Raw genomic sequence first — 21,409 nt, 5'->3', positions numbered from 1 at the left:
GTAAGTATCAAGGGTATCTCTTATGTATGTGGTAAATCAGCTTATTTCCATTTACCGCATAATAGAGTGGGTAATTGCAGATTTAGTTTTTTCAGAATTTATCACACTAATGAGTTAGATTCATCCGTTGACTGTCATAAAGCGAAGTAAGCAAGACTTCAAGCAGATCCTTAGAGATATCTTTGGAGAATTCATACCCTCAGTAGGAGTAGCATTAAATGACGTTAAGATCAGAAAACTATTGACTAACTAATACTGCGGGTGCTTTAACAGTTATTAATAAGGAATTGCTTGGCATGAGAGTTAAAATTAAAGAATCCCCCTGTGGTAGATTTGAAGTTGGGAAAGGAAGGTGGAGTTTGCAAGGTAATCCACAAATGGAATGTGGTGCATACATTCCAAAAATAGATAACCAGCTTAATAGTTGTCACTAACATTACAAACATCACACATTAATTAACTGAACTGGAGGAGACAGGTGCCTGGGAAGATAAGATTCAGTATTTGGATCTATGGGAAGGGGATTTACTAAGATAGAAGGACTGGGTAGGTTAGGTGGAGGAATACTGAAACTGCATTTTACTCTTCTCTTGATTATATTGCTAAATATTGCATTTGTGCTTATTCTCCTAAAATGTTACAAAATAATTTCATAGGCAATGGGTTTAAATGTGGGTATAAGATGTCCACAATGAAAGGAAGAAAGAGGAAAAGAATTCATGTAAAGGTTGAAAAGATGCAATGTGTTTGAAATCAAGCGTACGCTAATATAACCGAAGGTGTACTGTCTGTCATGCTGAAATGACGCTGCACTAGACCACATGATCGTTGTTGTTGCCTTTGCTATAACTGAGATTTGTGAGCTTTCCAAGTCTTTGGGATTAAGATGTACCTAACCAAGGGCAATTTAGCTGTTTCCGACCGCTCTGCATACAATGTTGCAATTCATGCCCCTTGTACCGAATCTGGGAAACTCTGAAACCCATGTAATAGTATAATGAGAGAATCTTCAAATGTATTCTGTAGTAAAATGTTTTTTGCCTGTTCCTCATTGGTGAAAATCCTGAGAGTCGTGTAAATTGTGAAGCAAAGAATGAAATCATTGTTTCAAGTCCTATAAAAGGACCAGCATTTTCCACATCAATGAAACCCCCGTTTTACCACTCTTAGAAGGAGAATCTTTGTTGGGTTTACAATTGAACTTCCTGTACTTATGATCTGTATTTTGCTGCTAACCTGATCGATGATATGTCATTGTAATTTGCCTAATAATTCTCTACATAAAGCCTTGAAACTCTGACCTGTGTCTGTCATTCTTATTGAGAATGTCGCAGTCCTAATTCATTATGGAGTCTTACAAAAGACGGGTCCAATCGGGGAGCACCAAAGTCCGTACAGGGACTACACCACTCCCGTTCCAAGCCGTTACCACGCACACAGGGTAGGTCAAGGTGACACAGATTTGCGGGCCTACAGATCTGAGTATAGCATGAGATACAGGTTGACACTGCACAGAGGTTGGAAAACATAGTGGCCCTGGTTAGTATAGAAGGTCAAAGTCTATATTTAGTTCACATAGATCATATTGTAGCAAGTCTGAATATGCGCAAGAAAAGAAACAAGCATGGCCAAAGCCATGTGTCTCACCATTGGGGCTTATTGGCTTTGCCAAGGCCTTTTGAGGATACTGTATTGATTCAGGAAAATGCTATGCAGAATGGTCAAAAGAAAAAAAACAGCTGCGAGGATGCTGCTTCGCCATTTTGTTGGTGCATGTTGTGTGATGACACATGAACACATACAAAATGGAAAAGAAGTGGTGTGAAAGAGCCTTTTCTTTATTAAGGTGGAGGGGCCGGCAGCAATTTGGCACTTGTCTCTCCCTCCCATAATAGATGTACATATTTTTTAAAAGCAAACCATTTTGGGCATGGGGCAATGGAGGAGCAGCAGGGGGAAGCAATAGGGAGCCGGTGGGTTAAGGGAAAAGAAGGACAAAAGGGAAAGCTTCAAGGTGGCCAGGGGAAGAAGCACTTGAGCAAGAAAGAAACGCAAAGCGGAGGAAGTTTGAAAGGGGGAGGGGCGTAACAAGGGGGAGAGAGAGGGAGGTTGGAGGGGGGAGACACTAGTTACAGTTTACAACATGATGTTAGACAAACATGGAGTGTGCACTTATTTGCCAGGGAAGAAGCACACAAGGGTGAGAGAACTGGAAAACAAATTAACCTTTATGAAGCACTTAAGCAAAAAGGAAAAGTACTCCAGGAAAAGTGAAAGGCTAGAAATCCACTAATAAGAAAGATGGTAAAGAGACTATGCTCAGGGGATAGACAAACCCAACATGGACGCACTAGGGCAAAGAAAGCCATTGAATAAGAACCAAGCGGATGAGAGTGATAATAAAGCCAACAAACAGTAAGGAATGGGTGGTTACAATTCCCTGTAAATTATTGGTAAGCCAACAATAGGTCTTCAGCGACCAGATAGCGTGAGCTGTCTTGTAGGGTCACTCGAACAAGGACTTCTGTAATGAATGTGAAAACAAAGGCAGACATGAGCCAAAAGGGAGATGGGACCATAATCTTAAAAAAATATACTGTGGTATAGTTATATTATCATTCGTGCAGACTGTGGGTAAGATATTTGGTTTATGTGGCTCATGTTGCCATAGCCTTTGTGATGAATTCATGAGGAATGGGTTCATAAGAGAAAACTATTTTTTGGGGACAACAGAGTCGAGCAGTTTTGTGCCTGTGAAGACAATCATTGTTGACCTGGCATGCAACTCTAACTTTTTGTATAGAATCTGCAAAGCGATGTACTGGTAAAAACATTTAAGAGTATCACAAAAAATTGCTTTGCTCATTTTGGAATACAGCATTAATGAGAAATTATCAGTTCACATATCAGCTACATTTTTATTAGTGAGCTGACTTGATTAATTTCCGGAATCCTGCTCTAAACTGTGCCTATCCATCCTAAATGTGATGGAAAGCGGTTAGAGGTATTTGTTCTGATGAATAGAACAAACACTAAAAGGAAAATAGTCATTGATGGTTAACACACTGCACATTATTTTGAAATAATGTGAAAACTCCACAACAGACAGGGGATATTTGGTTATTCACTGTTCAAAAGTTTAACAAAAGCGGTTAGTAAAGTTTTAACATTGTGACAAGGATAGGGAGTATCATGAAACAGCATAAATGTCCCCTATGCGGAGGTGAGCTCAATGAATACAACACTAATTCAGAATCTGCTAAAACTCAATGGTCAAAAAACTTGGAGTTGGACTGAAGCAGAGGTAGGAAGGTCCAGGCACCAGAGTCAAACATCCAGATAGTTGCTTCTTTGAAAGAAAAGTAGTAGACTTCGTACCAAACTTTGGGCACAAAAAAAAGAGAGGAAGCTAAGTTATGAAGCTTAACAGGATGTGCATCATTGCAAATATCTATAAGTGCACTTTTCCACCAGTGAACAATGTGAGTAACATTTTGAACAGTAGAATAACCAATATAAAGAAAACAAAGTATAGTATAAGAAGTCGCTCTTATATGTGCATTTATGCATTACAACTGTTCGTGGCAAAGAGGAAATAGATAACTTCTTGCATAATGCTTTTTATGGTCCTTCCAACTACTGAGATTAAGGGTTTGGCTGCAGATTAGCCTTACCTGTCCTTGAGGGATTTCATCCTTTTTGTCTCGGTCCATCATGGGAATCGGTGAAATTCCAAGCCGTTTCATTTCATCCCCCTTTTAAAAACAAATTAAAAAGTCAGGTCTGCCCTACTGACGTCCTGCAATATAAATCCAAATCATTCTTGGGTTTTTTGTGACAGACACACACACAAAAGATATGCTCTGGCGCTGAGCTTTGCTTTGTGTTTTTTTATTTTTCAAAACGTGCCCTCTATTTGGCACCATGTCTTGAAAACTAAGCCGGCACTTAGCTAAGCCCAGACTGTCAGTGCCATTAATCAGGAAGAGGAGACTAGAGCGTCAGGACTCAGTTTGTGCTGGATGCACCCTTCGGTCAGGTGCTTGAAGGCAGGTGTGCCTTTTTATTCACTAAAAAAATTGATAAAGTGACAGTTACGTGCAGAAATAAGATAAGAACTGTGAGGACATCAATGATGACTGTCCTCGCCCCACAGCATATTTAACACAAGGCACAACACTGTGATCATTTAATGCTCACAGACATATAGGGACACACATTGTGCAGACATTCGCAGTGTGAGGTGTATGTACAACCAGTTTATGCACAGTAGCTAAGCTCAACATAGGTAACTAACACCCATGGGGTGGGACTAGCTCGAGCAATACTACTATTCAAACATATGTGGTTGTGTTATCACTGTACACATTATTAGTAAGGACCATTCTGGAATACCATATTCAATCTCAAAGGGAAAGGGTGGATAAAAACGGCACATTATTGAAAGAAATTTGTAAGGAAAAAGTATTAGCAATACCCATCGACCTCTCTTACCTTTAAAACAAAATGGATTTGTTTACATGAAAGTGAACTTGTTTATAATAGTCTTGCCAGTCAATATCTATGTTGCAGGTTACACTTTTTCTGGAGCGGCATAGAGTGGAGAAAAGTATGTTTGAGTGGAGTTTCAGGGTGGAGTGGAGTCTTGTAGAGCGGAGTAAAGTTGTGTAGAGTAGGATGTCGTGGAGTGGGGTGAGGTGTTGTAGAGAGCACCAGAGACCATAGAAGAGTGCCATAGAATAGAGGAGAATATTGTGGAGTAGCACAGAATGAAGTAGAGTAGTGTGGAGTGTTGTGGAGTCTAAGAGTGGAGTGGTGACTTCTAGTGCTTGGGTGTTTGTGAGGTGTATGGTGCTCATATAACTATCTAGAAGTTGCGTTATCTCCCGTAGGAGTAGCGTCTCCTATTCAGCACTCCTGGAGTATGAGCTTTCGAAAAAATGTGCTAAACCGTAATATGATTGTTCCTTCTTTTTAATGTCTTTAATATCTTTATGATTTCATGCTATTAAATTCATAGTATGAGTTTTCTTGAAACATGTTTAACTTCTTTTACATATTTCTGCCCAATGCATTTCGGGCTGACCCTTCATCAGGGGACTTGCATTCTGAAAGTATAAAGGATGTTACAATCAAACATAAGTACAATCCAACCGAGTATATAAACATTTGAAATTTTCTGAATATCGGAATGATAATCGTGATTATGGAATGTGAAACTTAAAACAAACGGTGAATTGATTGGGTGAGGTAAATGAAAGGGACAAGGTATCAAAAGGAGCAGAGGTGACCTGCGTTAAATAAGAAACTTCACAGCAACCGAAATGTGTACAGGTAGTAAAGTTTGTACTCGCGATTCCGTATTCGTTAGTACAATGCGAATGACAGGTGGCTCGTTTACGGTAGAAATGTGATAAAAGTGAATAGGTCCACGACGTTGTTCAAGTGCTCGAAATTAACATGCTCGGAAGTGAATACAAAAGAAGTGTTTACTATTGTGACATGATTAAGAAAAGAACCCGTAACCATAATGCACTGCATTAACATGCATTTCTTGTTAAGTTCCGAGGTGTGGACTATTCAAAATACGGTGTTTTATGAACACGTAGGTCCGCGAGTTCAGAATTGTACCTGAGGTGAAAGAAACGGGGAACCCGTTTGAGGCGTACAGCGTGAAGACGGTAGATGACAAACTTTACCGTGGTGGAACCTGGTCTTCAACAAAGCGTCCGCGTTTGAATATGAAAGGATAGTCTTTCGGGTGTCAGAAACGAGAGTATTTGAAAGTCCGATCACGTGATTATAGAAAGTAACAATAGATTACGGAGGTGAGGGGCTAGAGAGAAAAAAGGTCCGTGCAAGCGGGTCTTGAATACTACGAAGAGTGTGAGAAATGAAAGAAGTAGATAAATAGGTAGTGAAATTAATGAAATGTAAGTATAAAATAATTGGAGAGTGAAACAAATATATCATGCTCATTAAAGTGCTTATGGGAAAATATACAAGCAGATAAAAATGTAACCAAAAATTTTGGAAATGTCATGCTAGTTCAATAGTATAGCATACCACAACAATTTCAGTAATTCAATAGTTTTAAAAGTGATGTAGTCATGAGTTCATATTGTGTTACAAAAAACTGTTCAATTCCAGGCGATCGTTCAGTCCTTTTGGCTGAAGTGTATTAAGATGGTTGATCCAAAATGTTTCTCTTCTTAGAAGGTGTTGTGCATTGTCTCTACCTGGGAGGATGGGAACATTTTCTAATATACAGAAGCAAAGTTGGCTGGGGTTGTGATTATGCTGGTTGAAATGCGTGGCAACTGTAGATTTGGTGTTTTTCAATCTTATGTTGCTTTTATGTTCAATGACTCGTGTCTTAGCTCATACTCCAGGAGTGCTGAGTAGGAGATGCTACTCCTACGGGAGGTAACAACTTCTAGATTTATCCTACCCTCATGCCTAGGAGGGCTCACCTACCAGGCACCCAAAATTAATATTACCTTCTGAACCTTTACTCTACCAGGTGTGCGAAGATCCACACTCCAATTGGATTTCACAGCTTATATAACTATCTCATCTTTTAAATGAACACGATTTAAGGTCCACGGTGCTCTCAAAATTGGGAAGTGTGTCAGAGTAGAGTGGTGTAGTGTGTCAGAGTGGAGCAGCGTACGGCGGAGTGGCATAGTGGAGTAGAGTGTTGTGGAATGGAGTAGAGTGTTGTGGAATGGAGTAGAGTGTTGTGGAATGGAGTAGAGTGTTGTGGAATGGAGTAGAGTGTTGTGGAATGGAGTAGAGTGTCGTGGAATGGAGTAGAGTGTCGTGGAATGGAGTAGAGTGTCGTGGAATGGAGTAGAGTGTCGTGGAATGGAGTAGAGTGTCGTGGAATGGAGTAGAGTGTCGTGAAATGGAGTAGTGTGTTGTGGAATGGAGTGGCATAGAGTGGAGTAAAGTGGTGTGGAGTATGGTAGAGTAGAGTTCAGGAGAGTCGTGGAGTAGACTAGATGTCAGAGTGGAGTTGTGTGTCATGGAGTAGAGTGTTGCGGAGAGGAGTGGCGTAGAGTGGAGTAAAGTGGCATATGGTGGATGTCAGAATGGAGAGCCATAGAGTGGAGTGTCTTACTGCAGTGTTGAGTGGAGTAGAGTGCAGTGTCGTAGAGTGGAGTGTCTTACAGCAGAGTGGAGCTGTGTAGAGTGCGGTATCAGAGTAGAGTGTCTCACAGCAATGTGGAGTGTCAAAGTTTAATGGAGGGGCATAGATTGGCGTAGAGTAAAAGTAGAGCAGAGTGGAGCAGCGTAGTGTCATTGAGTGGAGCAGCGTAGAGTGTCGTTGAGTAGAGCAGCGTCACGTGCCATGGAGTGTCACAGAGTGGAGTGGTGTGAAGTAGAGTGTCAGACTGGAGTGGGGCATAGTGAACTGGTGTAAAGCCATAGAGTTGCATAGAGTGGCGTGGAGTGTTATAGATTAGAGTAATGGAGTGTTGTAGAGTACAGTGGCGTGGAGTAGAGCATCAGAGTGAATTGTTGTGGAGTGGCGTAGAATAGAGTGAAGTGGGGTAGAGTGGAGGAGCGTGTCAGAATGGAGTGTCTTACAGCAGCACGGGATAGAGTAGGGTGGAGTGGCAGAGTGGAGTGTCTTACAGCAGGGTGGAGTGGCATGGAGTAGAGTGGATTAGTGTAGAGTGGAGGAAGGTTTTGTGGAGTAGTATTGTAGAGTAGCATGGAGTGTTGCAGAGAAGAGTGAAAGTGTGGAGTGGCGTGAAGTAGGTTGTTGAAGACTGGAGTGGGGGTAGAGTGAAGCTGAGTGGACTGGTGTAGATTGGAGTGGCCAAGAGTGTTGTAGATTGGCGTGGAGTAATGTTGTACAGTAGAGTGACGTCGATTAAAGTGGCTTTGAGTGGAGTAGAGTGCTGTAGAGTGTTGTAATCCCTTGGAGTGGCCTATATGAGTGGCATAGATTGGAGTGGAGCAAAGTGGCATGGACTGACAGAGCATTAAGTGGACGAGAGAGTGTCGTAGAGTGGAGTACAGTAGAGCAGAGTGGCAATGAGTAGAGTGGCGTCAAGCAGAGTGGTGTGGCGTCAGGTGGATTTCAGGAGTTTCAAGTGGAGTAAAGGGGCATCAAGTGGAGTAAAGGGGCGTCAAGTGGAGTAAAGGGGCGTCAAGTGGAGTAAAGGGGCGTCAAGTGGAGTAAAGGGGCGTCAAGTGGAGTAAAGGGGCGTCAAGTGGAGTAAAGGGGCGTCAAGTGGAGTAAAGGGGCGTCAAGTGGAGTAAAGGGGCGTCAAGTGGAGTAAAGGGGCGTCAAGTGGAGTAAAGGGGCGTCAAGTGGAGTAAAGGGGCGTCAAGTGGAGTAAAGGGGCGTCAAGTGGAGTAAAGGGGCGTCAAGTGGAGTAAAGGGGCGTCAAGTGGAGTAAAGGGGCGTCAAGTGGAGTAAAGGGGCGTCAAGTGGAGTAAAGGGGCGTCAAGTGGAGTAAAGGGGCGTCAAGTGGAGTAAAGGGGCGTCAAGTGGAGTAAAGGGGCCTCAAGTGGAGTAAAGGGGCCTCAAGTGGAGTAAAGGGGCCTCAAGTGGAGTAAAGGGGCCTGAAGTGGAGTAAAGGGGCCTCAAGTGGAGTAAAGGGGCCTCAAGTGGAGTAAAGGGGCCTCAAGTGGAGTAAAGGGGCCTCAAGTGGAGTAAAGGGGCCTCAAGTGGAGTAAAGGGGCCTCAAGTGGAGTAAAGGGGCCTCAAGTGGAGTAAAGGGGCCTCAAGTGGAGTAAAGGGGCCTCAAGTGGAGTAAAAGGGCGTCAAGTGGAGTAAAAGGGCGTCAAGTGGAGTAAAGAGGAGTAGAGCGGCAGCAAGAGCAGTAAAGTGGTGGCAAGAGCAGTAAAGTGGTGGCAAGAGCAGTAAAGTGGTGGCAAGTGGCAGCAGGTGGAGTAAAGTGGCAGCAGGTGGCGTAAAGTGGCAGCAGGTGGCGTAAAGTGGCGAACAATGGATGTCAGAGTGGCATCGAGTGGTGTGGAGTGTCGCAGAGTGAAGAGGCCTACAGTGGAGTGTGTCAGAGAGGAGTGGCGTATAGTGTCATTCACTGGAGTAGGGAAGAGTAGAGTGAAGAAGAGAGTGGACTGGTGTAGGGTTCAGCTGAAAAGAGTGGCATAGAATGTTATAGAGTGCAGAAGTGCTATAGAGTGGAGCGTTGTAGAGTATAGTGTTGTGGAGTAGAAATCAGAGTGAAGTGTTGTGAAGTGGCGTGGAATAGAGTGAAGTGGCATAGAGTGGAGCTGTGAGTCTTACAGTGGACTGGAGGAGAGTGTTGTATGGTGGAGCGGCTTAGAGTGGGGTATAGTGTTGTAGAGTGGAGTGGCGTAGAGTTGTAGATTGAAGTGTCAGAAAGGAGTGGCTTAGAGTGGTGTTCAGTGGAGTAATATGGTGCGGAGTGCCCTAGAGTGGAGTGATGCGGAATGTCGTAGAGTGGAGTGCTATGGAGTCGAGTGGCATGGCGTAGATATCGTGGTGTGGAGAGAAAGAGCGGGAGAAGATTGTTGTAGGGTGTAGTATAGGTACATAAGGTATGTATAGTCAAGTAGCGCAGAGTGGAGGGGCGTGCAGAGTGGCGTAGAGTAGAGGCTTTTAAAGTGAAGTGTCGTATAGTGGAATGGCATAGAGGAACAAGTTACTTACCTTCGGTAACAATGTATCTGTAAGAAACATTAGTTAGTTAGATTCCTCACCTTAGAATATCCCCAGGCGTCAGACTGGATCCGGAAGATTTTTCGTCCGCAATACCCCTTGCGCGTCGCTAGGCGTCGTCTGCGGCTCCGCGTCCGTCGTCGCGCGCCGGAATGACGGAGTACTTAGACGCCACCTCGCGCACTGACGTCAGTTCTTGTACATAGCCTTCCGCGCCAGGAACGCAGAGCCATGCAAGATACCGACACTGGTGCCAAAAAAGTCTAGGGCCCTGAAAGGGATAGCCTTAACCCTAGATGTCAGTTCGCAGAACAGGGAGGATGGGTGGGTTGGTGAGGAATCTAACTAACTAATGTTTCTTACAGATACATCGTTACCGAAGGTAAGTAACTTGTTTATCTGAAAGAAACACGTTAGTTAGATTCCACACCTTAGACTAGATACCCAAGCAATACCATCCCCGGTGGTGGGTCTGCGAACCAAGATCACACCAGAAAGTCCTGGAGGATAGAACGGCCAACGAAGCCATCCCTCCGGACTTGGCTGTCAAGGCAATAATGCCTGGCAAACGTGTGTAGCGAAGCCCACGTTGCCGCCTGACAGATGTCCTGCAAAGGGACACCCCGTCCCAAAGCAGTAGTAGCCGCTGTGGCCCGAGTAGAATGGGCGCGCAGCCCAACAGGAGGGTCCTTTTTTGCCAAGGAATAACAAATTTTGATGCACAAAACGACCCACCGAGAGATGGTCCGTTTGTGCACAGCTTTCCCCTTCTTAGCACCCACGTATCCAACGAAAAGTTGGTCGTCCATCCGGAACTGCTTTGTGCGGTCCAGATAAAAGGAGAGCGCACGTTCTGGGTCCAGACGGTGGAGCCTCTCTTCCTCTTTGGAAGGATGCGGAGGCGGAAAGAAGGTGGGCAAGGTGACAGACTGCCCAAGATGAAAGGGGGTCACCACTTTCGGAAGAAAGGAGGGACGAGGCCGAAGGACAACCTTGTCCGGATGAACAGCGAGAAAAGGAGGCTTTGATGATAAAGCCTGGAGCTCACTCACCCGTCTAGCCGAGGTGATGGCTACCAGAAAAGCAGTCTTAAGCGTCAGCAGACGAAGAGGACAATTATGAAGAGGCTCAAAGGGAGCGCACATTAGAAATGTGAGAACAAGATTCAAGTCCCACTGAGGCATTACAAAAGGGACAGGAGGTAACGTGTGAGTAATGCCTTTTAGAAAGCGTGTAACTACAGGGGACTTGAAAAGAGAATGCTGATCAGGAAGCCGCAAGAAGGCAGAGATGGCAGCAAGATAACCTTTCAAGGTGCCCAGGGCAGAGCCCTGCTGGGCCAACGAAAGAAGAAAGAGGAGAACCTCAGAAAGAGGGGCGTTAAGGGGATCCACAGCCTTTGCTGTGCACCATGCCACAAATTTGTTCCACCGGCAGGCGTATACCGTCTTGGTGGAGGGACGCCTGGCTGCCAGAATGATATCACAGACTTCAGGAGGCAAGTCAAATGGCATCAACTGCCGCCGCTCAATCTCCACGCATGGAGGTGGAGGCTGGACAGGTTCGGGTGGAGGACCGTCCCCTGCTGCTGCGACAGAAGATTCTCCCGAAGGGGCAGACGTATCGGAGGATCGGTCAACATACTGAGTAGCTCGGGATACCAGTACCTTCGTGCCCAATCCGGAGCCACCAAGATGACTTGGGCCCGGTCGTGCCTGATCTTCTTCAGCATTCTGGGCAGAAGTGGTATAGGCGGAAAGGCGTACAACAGACCGCAACTCCACTCGTGACGAAAAGCGTCGCCGAGCGAGTGCCGCCTTGGAAATTCCAACGCGCAGAACTGCTGACATTGCGCGTTCTCTTCGGTGGCGAATAGATCTAACCAAGGCTCTCCCCACTGCTGAAAGAGACCTTGCGCCACTTCGGAGTTCAGACGCCATTCGTGATCCATCATGCACCGGCGGCTGAGTTCGTCTGCTCTGGCGTTCAGAGAGCCCGCCAGATGTTGAACCACTAGGGTGACGCCCTGGTGTTCCAGCCACGTCCAGAGGCGCAGAGCCTCCTGACAAAGGGTCCACGACCCCACCCCGCCCTGTTTGTTGCAATACCACATGGCGTTGGTGTTGTCCGTGAACACCTGCACGACACTTCCCCGGACAGAGGGAAGGAAGGCTTTCAGTGCAAGTCGGATTGCTCTCAACTCCAACAGGTTGATGTGGAGGCGAGACTCCGCCGGAGACCAGAGGCCTCTGATCTCCGCCTCTCCAATATGGCCACCCCATCCCAGGAGGGACGCATCCGTCACCACGACATGCTCCGGTTGGGGAAGGGAGAGGCTCCTGCCCGTGACCCAATCGCGGTCCGTGAGCCACCACTGCAACTGCTGTGCAGGGCCCTCCGAGATCAAGACATGGTCGGACAGGTTGCCGTGATGCTGGGCCCACTGAAACTTCAGGTCCCACTGCAGAGCCCGCATGTGCCGCCTGGCATGATGCACTAGTAGGATGCAGGAGGCCATCAGCCCCAGAAGCCGCAACACTAGCCTGACCGAAACCCAGGATAGAGGCCGAAAGATGGGAATCAGGGCCTGAATATCCCGGACCCGCTGTTCCGGCGGATAGACCCGGAACTGTGCCGAATCGAGAACAGCTCCGATGAAGAGGAGCTTCTGAGAGGGACTCAGGTGTGACTTCGGCACGTTGATGGAAAACCCCAGCAAATGCAGGAGATCCGCCGTAGTCTGGAGGTGGGAGACGACTGCCTGGGGCGAGCCCGCCTTCAACAACCAGTCATCGAGATAGGGGGAAGACTGAAACCCCTGATCTGCGCAGATGAGCTGCGACCACCACCATCACTTTCGTGAACACCCGAGGGGCACTGGTAAGGCCGAAGGGGAGCACGGTAAACTGAAAGTGCTCCTGACCCACCGTGAACCGCAGGTAACGCCGGTGGGCCGGCAGGACGGGGATGTGGAAATATGCGTCCTGCAAGTCCAACGCTACCATCCAGTCTCTAGGGTCTAGGGCAGCTAGAACCTGAGCCAAAGTTAATATTTTGAACCTTTCCTTCCGGAGGAAGGCATTGACGTTCCGGAGGTCCAAGATAGGGCGTAGGCCCCCTTTGCCCTTCTTGGGAACCAGAAAGTAGTGGGAATAACAACCACGACCTACTTCTGGGCTCGGAACACGCTCGACGGCCCCCTTGGCCAAGAGGGCCGAAACTTACTCGTGGAGAAGATTCAAATGATCCCCCCGAGATACGGTGGTGCTGCGGTGGCATGGCTGGAGGGGTCGTCTCGAAGGGGAGGGAGTAGCCCCTTCGGACGATTTGCAGCACCCACCTGTCCGATGTGATGGACCGCCAGTGGAGCAGGTGATGGCGAACTCTGCCGCCCACTGGCGTGGAATGGGCCTGAAAGCTCGGACTAGGAAGGCTTTGAGGCGGATGCTGCCGGGGTGGATGTGGGCTGACCGCGTTGTCCTCCAGAACCGCCTCGGCGGAAACCACGTCCGCGACTGCGCGCAGGTTGGTTCTGCGGCTGGTGGCTAGGCTGACGTGAGGAGGCACCCCTTCCTTGGCCACGAAAGGGGCGAAAGGCGGAAGTTTGCGACCGCGGGGCCGAGAGGCCCAAGGACTTGGCCGTAGCCCGGGAGTCCTTAAAGCGATTCAGCGCACTGTCCGCTTTCTCACCAAAAAGGCGAGTGCCATCAAAGGGCATGTCCATGAGAGTGCTCTGGACATCCCCCGAAAAGGACGTGGACCGCAGCCAGGCTTGACGTCTAAGCACCACCGTGGTAGAAATCGCCATACCCAGCGAGTCCGTAGTGTCAAGCCCACATCGGATTGCATGACGTGCTGCATCCCTACCATCGGCCAGAGCCTGGGTAAGTCGTGTCTGGGCCTCCTCCGGGCACAGGGGCAGCACGTCCTCCACCGTATCCCACAGAGAGTGGGAATAACGGTCCAAAAGACAGGCGGTGTTCAAGGACCGCAGACCCAAACTAAGGGAGGAGAACAGCTTTTTGCCAAACTGTTCCAGTCTCTTGGAATCCCGGTCCGGCGGAGCGGTCGGGAAGGAGGATTGGGAGGTAGAAGCCTGGATAACCAGGCTCTCGGGGGTGGGGTGTTGGGACAGAAAACTGGGGTCGCCCGGAGCAGGGCGGGGGCGCCTGGCAACGTTCCTGTCCACAGGAGGGACTGTGGAGGGCTTGGACCAGGTGCCCTGCAGAACGTCAATGAGGGCCTCATTGAATTGCAGCAGAGGCTCAGTGGAGCTTGCTGCAGACTGAGGCACCTCAGTGAGGACTTTAGTCCTCACAGCCACGGCAGGCAGCTCGAGCTCAAGGGCTGCGGCCGCCTTGCGCAGCACCACAGAGAAAGCAGCACCCTCCTCCGAAGCCACAGTCGGAGGAGAGATGAATCCAGTGTCTGGTGAGGTATCCAGACCACGGGCCTCCCCCAGTTCATCTGCCCAGTCCTGTGACAGCTGAGCCTGAACGGCCATAGGGTCATCGGACCCCTCCCAGTCGCCCCCCTCATCCGATTCCTGGTAAACAGGAAGAAGGATCGGAGCCGGACGACAGACATAATGTGTCTCTAACGGCGCCGTACGCGGCGTCCATCGACGCCGTAACGGCGCCGGATCCAGAGCGGGGCTGAACTGGGGCTCGACGCCGAGCGGAGCCGGCGTCGGAGGTGGAACCGGTGTCGACGCCGGCGGAGGAGGCGTGACGAGGTCGACCGGCGTCGGCGGGGACGAGTCCCTCGGGAACCTGCGGCGTAGGGGCCGAAGCCGGCGACGGGGCCGGAGCCGCCGGCATGCAAGGTTGCCCAGTCGGGTCCGCGGGGCCCGAAGGCGCGCCAGCGGGCGTCGACGGCGGAGCCAGGCTCCTCATGGCCGAGAGGAAGGCACTGACTTCCGCCGGCGTCGCGTCAGTCCCAGGGACCGGCGGGTATGGGGACGTGCGCGGTGCCTGCGGCTCCGCTGGAGCCGCGGGGGTGGAACCACCCTGACCCTCGGCCGAGTCGCGCGACCGGCGAGGGGAGTCCGAAGAGCGGTGTCGCTTCTTGGAGTGCTTCGACTTACCCGAAGACTTGGAGCCAGACGAGCGATGATGACGTCGGCTGCGGCACCGCGACCGATCCTTGGACCTCCTCCTGGACCGGGATCGAGAGGGGCGCGGAGCCGAGTGGCGAATCTCGAGGAGCTTACGGGACCGCTCCCGTCTAGCCTTCGAGGTCAGGGCCTTGCAGTCCGAACACGACTCCGTGTCGTGGTCGAGGCCCAAACAGTAAAGGCACCGGCGGTGATGATCCGTAACCGACATCAAGCGGTTGCAGTCAGCACAGGCTTTGAAACCAGGCATCCTACCGGGACCGGAGTCTAGACAAGATCAAAAAGGATCAAAAAACTTAGTCAAAAAAGACTAAAAGGGGTAGCTCTCCTGGATCTGCGCTTACTGGCGTGGAAAAAAGAAGAACTGACGTCAGCGCGCGAGGGCGGCGTCTAAGTACTCCGACGACGTCATTCCGGCGCACGACGCCGACGACGGACGTGGAGCCGCAGACGACGCCTAGCGACGCGCAAGGGGTATTGCTGACGAAAAATCTTCCGGATCCAGTCTGACACCTGGGGATATTCTAAGGTGAGGAATCTAACTAACGTGTTTCTTTCAGATACGCAGTAATGCTGCTGCATGCAAAGGGCCTCTGCGGGAAGTCGATAGTGATAAAAAAGTCCCCTCCATTGCACCTGTGTCTCCTGCAGTTTCGCTCCTTCACAAGCCCAGTACGTCCATTTTGGTTCTGGCTATTTATTCCGATAAATAGGAACAACAAGAGAGCGAGGAAAAGGAAAACTTGTCCTCTTCCCCAATAACTTTGAAAAAACAAAATGGACAAGTTTTTATGATTCAAAGCAAACTTTTTTTGCTGTCATTTTTTGCAGTAAACGTGAAAGGAGAAAGCACAACTGCTGTGAAAGAAACCCCTCACCCACCTACCTAGTAGGTGGCATGCTTCATCATCGGGGCCCAACTGGATTGTCTAGCACAATCCAGCTGTGCTACAACGCCTGAATTTACAGCGGAGCAGGATATTGAGCAGAAAGTGGCGTGCTATGTGAAAATTTTTATGGGTTAAAAAAGTCTCTGGGAAATGCCCTATGGAAAAACTTTTATTACAAGGGTCCCAGGACTAATGTAAAAAAGTTATGCGGGATATATAGTTAGGAATATTATTTTCCTGATATCCCTTGTGAATAAGGTCAACTAGTTTCAGCCTTCTGGATGGTTCTAGAGGCTTTCGTCAGGACCAGAAAAAAGTAAATGGCCATATGAACAAGGTATAGGCCATGTGTACATATCAGCACACACCCTAAAGTGTGCTGTGAGTGTAGTGGTAAAGTACTCACAGTATCTCCGTTTGAGATTACTTGAGTAGAGAGGTAGTTATGCCTCTGGGATTTGATCGCCGTGTGACTCTCCTCTTGACAGTTTATCAGGGAGGTATGGTCCGAGGTACCTAGGACGGTGATCGGGTCCGATAGTCCAACTGTCCTCTTTTTAAAGATATTTACGGAGATGTTGGAGCATTTTTGTGTGACTTCTCTAACAAACATTCACATGTGTGGTAAAACAGTGTTTTGCTGTATAAGCAGCTGAAAAGGGAATGTGCGCTTAGGAGTTGACAATTTCATATTGTTGCATAAATTCGGTTTTAGACATCATGTTTAGATAGGCCTCAGTTCAGGTAATCCATTTTAATGGATGGGAAAGTTCAGGAGTGTCACTGGCCTAGGAGTGTAGTCCTACCCTGAAATCGACCAACATCTCGCACACCTAATCTACATTCACACCCCTGCAGTGATTTCCAGAATTTGAGGGCAGTTTTAGGAAACACTTTAGGGCGCTCAAGCCACACAATCAATAAGGGGGGGCGCCATTTCCTTAACTTTTACACCCCACCACTTTTAAATGTCACTAGCCACCACTGATTAACACCTGTGGAAGAATACAAAGAGCCAGTCAGAGAGGTGGTAAACCGATTAACATATGCTCCAAAGACATTCTCAACAGCCTAAAACAAATAAAGCCATCAAATAGAAAAGAAGCAAATGTGAGTTCCAAAACACCATGCCAATGTAAAAGCAAAAGGTGGTATACATTCCGAGGGAAGTTTTTAGCATGTCCCCAATATGTCTTTGCAACCAGACAGCTGTGCGTGCTGTCTGGTAGGCTTTCACCTAAAAACTGCAAAAATATCTCTCTACACGCAAGTATTTTCGTATATATAGTACCAGATAAAACCTGCCCTTAATAAAAACGAAAAAATGCGTTTAAAAGGGATATGACACATATAAATAAATATTTATAAATACATGTATAATAGTCAATAAAATGCATGAGTCTCAAAAGAATAAAAATATTAACCTTTTACATATTGCTTCGATGTGGCTGCATTAACCAACTCGGCATCAGATATTAGATTGCACCGAAATGAACTGTAAACAATGTTTTGACTTTCTGAGTTGACATCACACGATCAACGAGAATAGGGCCCAAGTGGGCAATAATCCATGTTGAAGATTAAAGTGCTAGTGCATTCAGAGTGTCACATTAGAAAGCCCTTAAATAAAACCCTAATGTGCAAAAATTATTATAACATATAAAATAAATAAATCTAAAAACCATTTCTAGGGGTTACAGCAGCATGATAATATGGGTACTTGTCTATTTCGCAAATGTGATAATTATTTTACACATGCGTATATTAATCCTCACTGGAATTTAACCCATTAGGTGTTATTTAATTCATATCTAGAATATATTTAGTTTCCAGTTTTCTCAAAAGAATATCTCGATTCCCACCTCGTCGCAATGGTGGAATTGAATCAACCACATAATATCTTAGCTCACTTGATTTGTTAGCATGTAATTCACTGAAGTGTCGAGCTACCGGATAAGATGTATCTCCATTGTTGATTGCGCGTATGTGCTGCAGTATCCTCTTGTGGACCTGCAGCCTCGTACTGCCCGCATAACGCAGGCCACAGGGACAATCCAGCACATACACCGCAAACTCAGTTTTGCAAGTAAGCTTTTTATCAATCTTAATAGGCCTACTCTTAAACGGTGTAGTATACTCTGTCTTGCTGACACCATGTTTGCATGCTTTACAGACTGCACACTTGATAAAACCAGGACTCAATGTCAACCAGTTTGTATTAAGTGATGCTTCAGGACTGCTAGTGACCAGTGTATCACCCATTGTGCGGGCTCTTCTAAATGTTAGATTTGGGGAACTAGTTAGTCTGTCACCCACCACTGGATGACTTCTCACTAATTCCCAGTTCTTATTGACAATTTTCCTGATAGTTTGATGTTGATTGCTGTAAGTGAATATAAGTCTTGTCGGCTGTACTGCCTCTAACTGCTTTTCATTAGGAGTTTTACTCGCCAGTGCCTTAGATCTACCCTGCTCGTTGACCTTAGCCATAGCTTTGTCAACTACACAAGGGGTGTAACCTTGTGTAATGAATCTTGCACGGCACTCAGTCTGTGCTCGAGTGCAGTCATCTTCTGTGCTACAAATTTTCCTGATTTGCAGCATTTCCCCAAATGGGATGCTGCAAATCAAATGTGCTGGATGATGGCTTGATGCATGCAACAGTGAATTACCTGCCGTCGCCTTCCTATGGAATCTAGTGTGCAGCTGTGAATTATTTATGAATATTTCAACATCCAAAAAGCAGATTAACTCTCGGCTTAACTGACCTGTAAATTTCAGGTTTAAATTGTTGTCATTGATTTGCTCAATGAATTGCTGGGCCCCAATCTCCGAGCCCTTCCAACTAATAAGCAAGTCATCTATGTGTCTGTACCAACAAATTATATGGTTGGTCATGATCGCCTCATAGGCTGGCCTGGGGACCTGTTACTCCCACCGCCCCATATGCAAACAAGCATAGCTGGGGGAAAAACAGGCCCCATAGCCATGCCCCTAACCTGTTGGTACACTTTTTTTTTGGAACAAAAAATAATTGTTCTCCAGACACATAGTTATGATAGCCAATAACATCTTGTTATGTTCATAGAAACAAATGGGTCGTGAATTTAAAAAATATTCTACTGCCTTGAGACCATCTCTATGATGGATACTCGTATAGAGTGATGAAACATCAAGAGATATAAGCAAAAAATCATCATTCCAAACCACATCCTTCAATTTGCGTAATAAGTCCCCTGTATCAAGTATGAAGGACGGTAATGACCTCACATGTTCATGTAAAAAGAAATCAACATATTTGCTGGCATTCTCCATAATACTGTTGCATGCCGAAATGATAGGCCTGCCGGGTGGTGTATGTACATCCTTATGTATTCTAGGTATAAAATACACCACCGGCATCACAGGATGTTCATTTTTCAGAAAACAAACTTCTTCCAAGGACAAGAGACCTGTATTCTTCCATGCCAGTAATTTAGTGTGAAAACAGTTCCAAGAAGTTTTGACAGTTGTCATGTCACTGCATCTATAGCAATCTTTGTCATTCAGTTGGTTCAGGGCCTCCGTCATATACATATTGCGGGGCCATAAGACAGCGTTACCACCCTTATCTGATTGTCTGATTATTACATTGTTGTTGAGTCGCAGTTTTTTCATCAGTTTAAAATAGGAGTCATCATGGGCAGTCTAGCGTTTTTTAATTTACCCTTGTTTCTTGTAAAGATTTTTAAGTTCCTGTGTCACTTTATCATGGAACACATCAATGTTGTCCCTTACCATTACCGGACAGAAGGTATACTTTGGTTTGAATGAGGTCAAATTGCCAGTGGCCACAATGTTGTCATCCTCTCTTTGTAATTCATGGAGATCTTGCAGTAGCCTGGCATCACCTGCTGTTAACATTGGAGGACTCATGCTTGTATTAGTTGTCGCCACGGCTTGTTTTCTTTTCGTGGGACCTTGCATCAAGTGACATTTTTGTAATTTTAACTTGCGCACAAATTTATACAGATCTATGCGGCTTTGCGCGTAATTAAAGTCACTACTAGGACTGAATGAAAGGCCAAGGGACAAAATAGAGGTTTCATTTTCAGTTAGAACAATGTCTGTGAGGTTGATGACAGTTTGTGCATCACAGTTTTGCATATTAATACTCACTTCCGATTCCATTGGTCCTTTGTTTCTCTGTTCTGCTTTTTGCCTGCGTTGTTTGCATATATATATATACACATACATACACACATATATATAGATCACCTACTGGCAGTCGCCAGTCGGTAATTCTAGTTAGGGCCTTGTTTCCACAGGAAGAGCCTTTTTTCATTTGCCATTATTTTTGACGAATCTCTGCAAATATTTCAAAACTAATACGCCACTACAGTTGCTGTGTTGAAAGTTTCAGGATGATTCGTCAAGCGGGTTCGAGAAAAAAGGGGTGTCCCACAACGCTTTTTCTCCATGTTCTCCATGTTTCTCCTTCTGCTCTGTTGTTGTGCCGACTGTCCCCCAGAGTGTCTGCCTTTTTCCCCTGTGTATGATCGCGTCCCCTTTTGCTTTTTTGTATCCCAGAGTGCCTGCTTTCCCCGTGTGATCGCGCTCCCCTTGCCTTCTGTATCCCTGAGTGCCTGCTTTCCCCGTTGTGATCGCGCTCCCCTTGCTTTTTGTATCCCTGAGTGCCTGCTGCCCCTCGTGCCCCCGCCGTCCCCCCCGTCCTTCCGCCGCTTTTTGTCGTTTTTTCTCGCTTTTCCGGCTTTTGTACCCCTTCTAGGTACTTTTCCGCTTTTTCGGGCCTCCTCGCCTCCCCGAGGCCCTTCGCCGCTTTTCCCGCTCTTTTTCCCCCCTACCCGCCCTCCTCCCGCCTCCCAGCTGTCCCCGCCTCCCCGGCTACCCCTTATATGGCGGCCGCTGCGAAGCAGTGGTAGCGACCTTTGACCCCAGGGTAGGTCGCTCCCCTGCCCTCGCGGCGCCACCAGATCCTCTGTGCCTGCCTTCTGCTCTGTTGTTGTGCCGACTGTCCCCCAGAGTGTCTGCCTTTTTCCCCTGTGTATGATCGCGTCCCCTTTTGCTTTTTTGTATCCCAGAGTGCCTGCTTTCCCCGTGTGATCGCGCTCCCCTTGCCTTCTGTATCCCTGAGTGCCTGCTTTCCCCGTTGTGATCGCGCTCCCCTTGCTTTTTGTATCCCTGAGTGCCTGCTGCCCCTCGTGCCCCCGCCGTCCCCCCCCCGTCCTTCCGCCGCTGTTTGTCGTTTTTTCTCGCTTTTCCGGCTTTTGTACCCCTTCTAGGTACTTTTCCGCTTTTTCGGGCCTCCTCGCCTCCCCGAGGCCCTTCGCCGCTTTTTGCGCTCTTTTTCCCCCCTACCCGTCCTCCTCCCGCCTCCCAGCTGTCCCCGCCTCCCCGGCTACCCCTTATATGGCGGCCGCTGCGAGGCCGAGCAGCGGACGCGCGCAGCGGGCGTGCCGCTGGCACGCCTAAGGCAAGCCCGTCTGCGCCCGTCCGCGCCTGGACCGCGCCCAGCACCCGAACCTCTGGCCCCCGCGCCCCCCGCCTGACCTACGACTCCGCCTTCCTCGCCAACCTCAACCCCGGCCGCACGCCGGGCTGCTACTGCGCCACCCCGAAACGCACCCACGGACCCTTCACCTGCAGCAACTGCCGCTTCACCTGCCTCCGAACCCACTTCGCTCCCGCCAAGAACTACTCCCCCGGAAACAACCTCCACTGCATCCTGGTCAACACCCG

At 47.8% G+C, this 21,409-nt stretch overlaps 1 protein-coding gene across 2 annotated transcripts in view; it reads right to left on the bottom strand.

Moving 5' to 3' along the window:
• Positions 1-21,409, bottom strand: part of PDE10A (phosphodiesterase 10A) — a 1,160,934-nt gene that overhangs the window by 134,667 nt on the left and 1,004,858 nt on the right. For both annotated transcript variants that reach the window (XM_085612212.1, XM_085612213.1), the window contains exon 20: positions 3,675-3,755. In XM_085612212.1, coding sequence (XP_085468338.1) covers positions 3,675-3,755 — 81 coding nt within the window. The remainder of the gene's footprint in view (positions 1-3,674; positions 3,756-21,409) is intronic.

The sequence above is a fragment of the Triturus cristatus genome, chromosome 6 (assembly GCF_964204655.1).
Source record: "Triturus cristatus chromosome 6, aTriCri1.1, whole genome shotgun sequence".
Lineage (NCBI taxonomy): Eukaryota > Metazoa > Chordata > Amphibia > Caudata > Salamandridae > Triturus > Triturus cristatus.
Note: the sequence above shows the minus strand (reverse complement) of the source record. Positions and strands in the feature narration are given on the sequence as shown.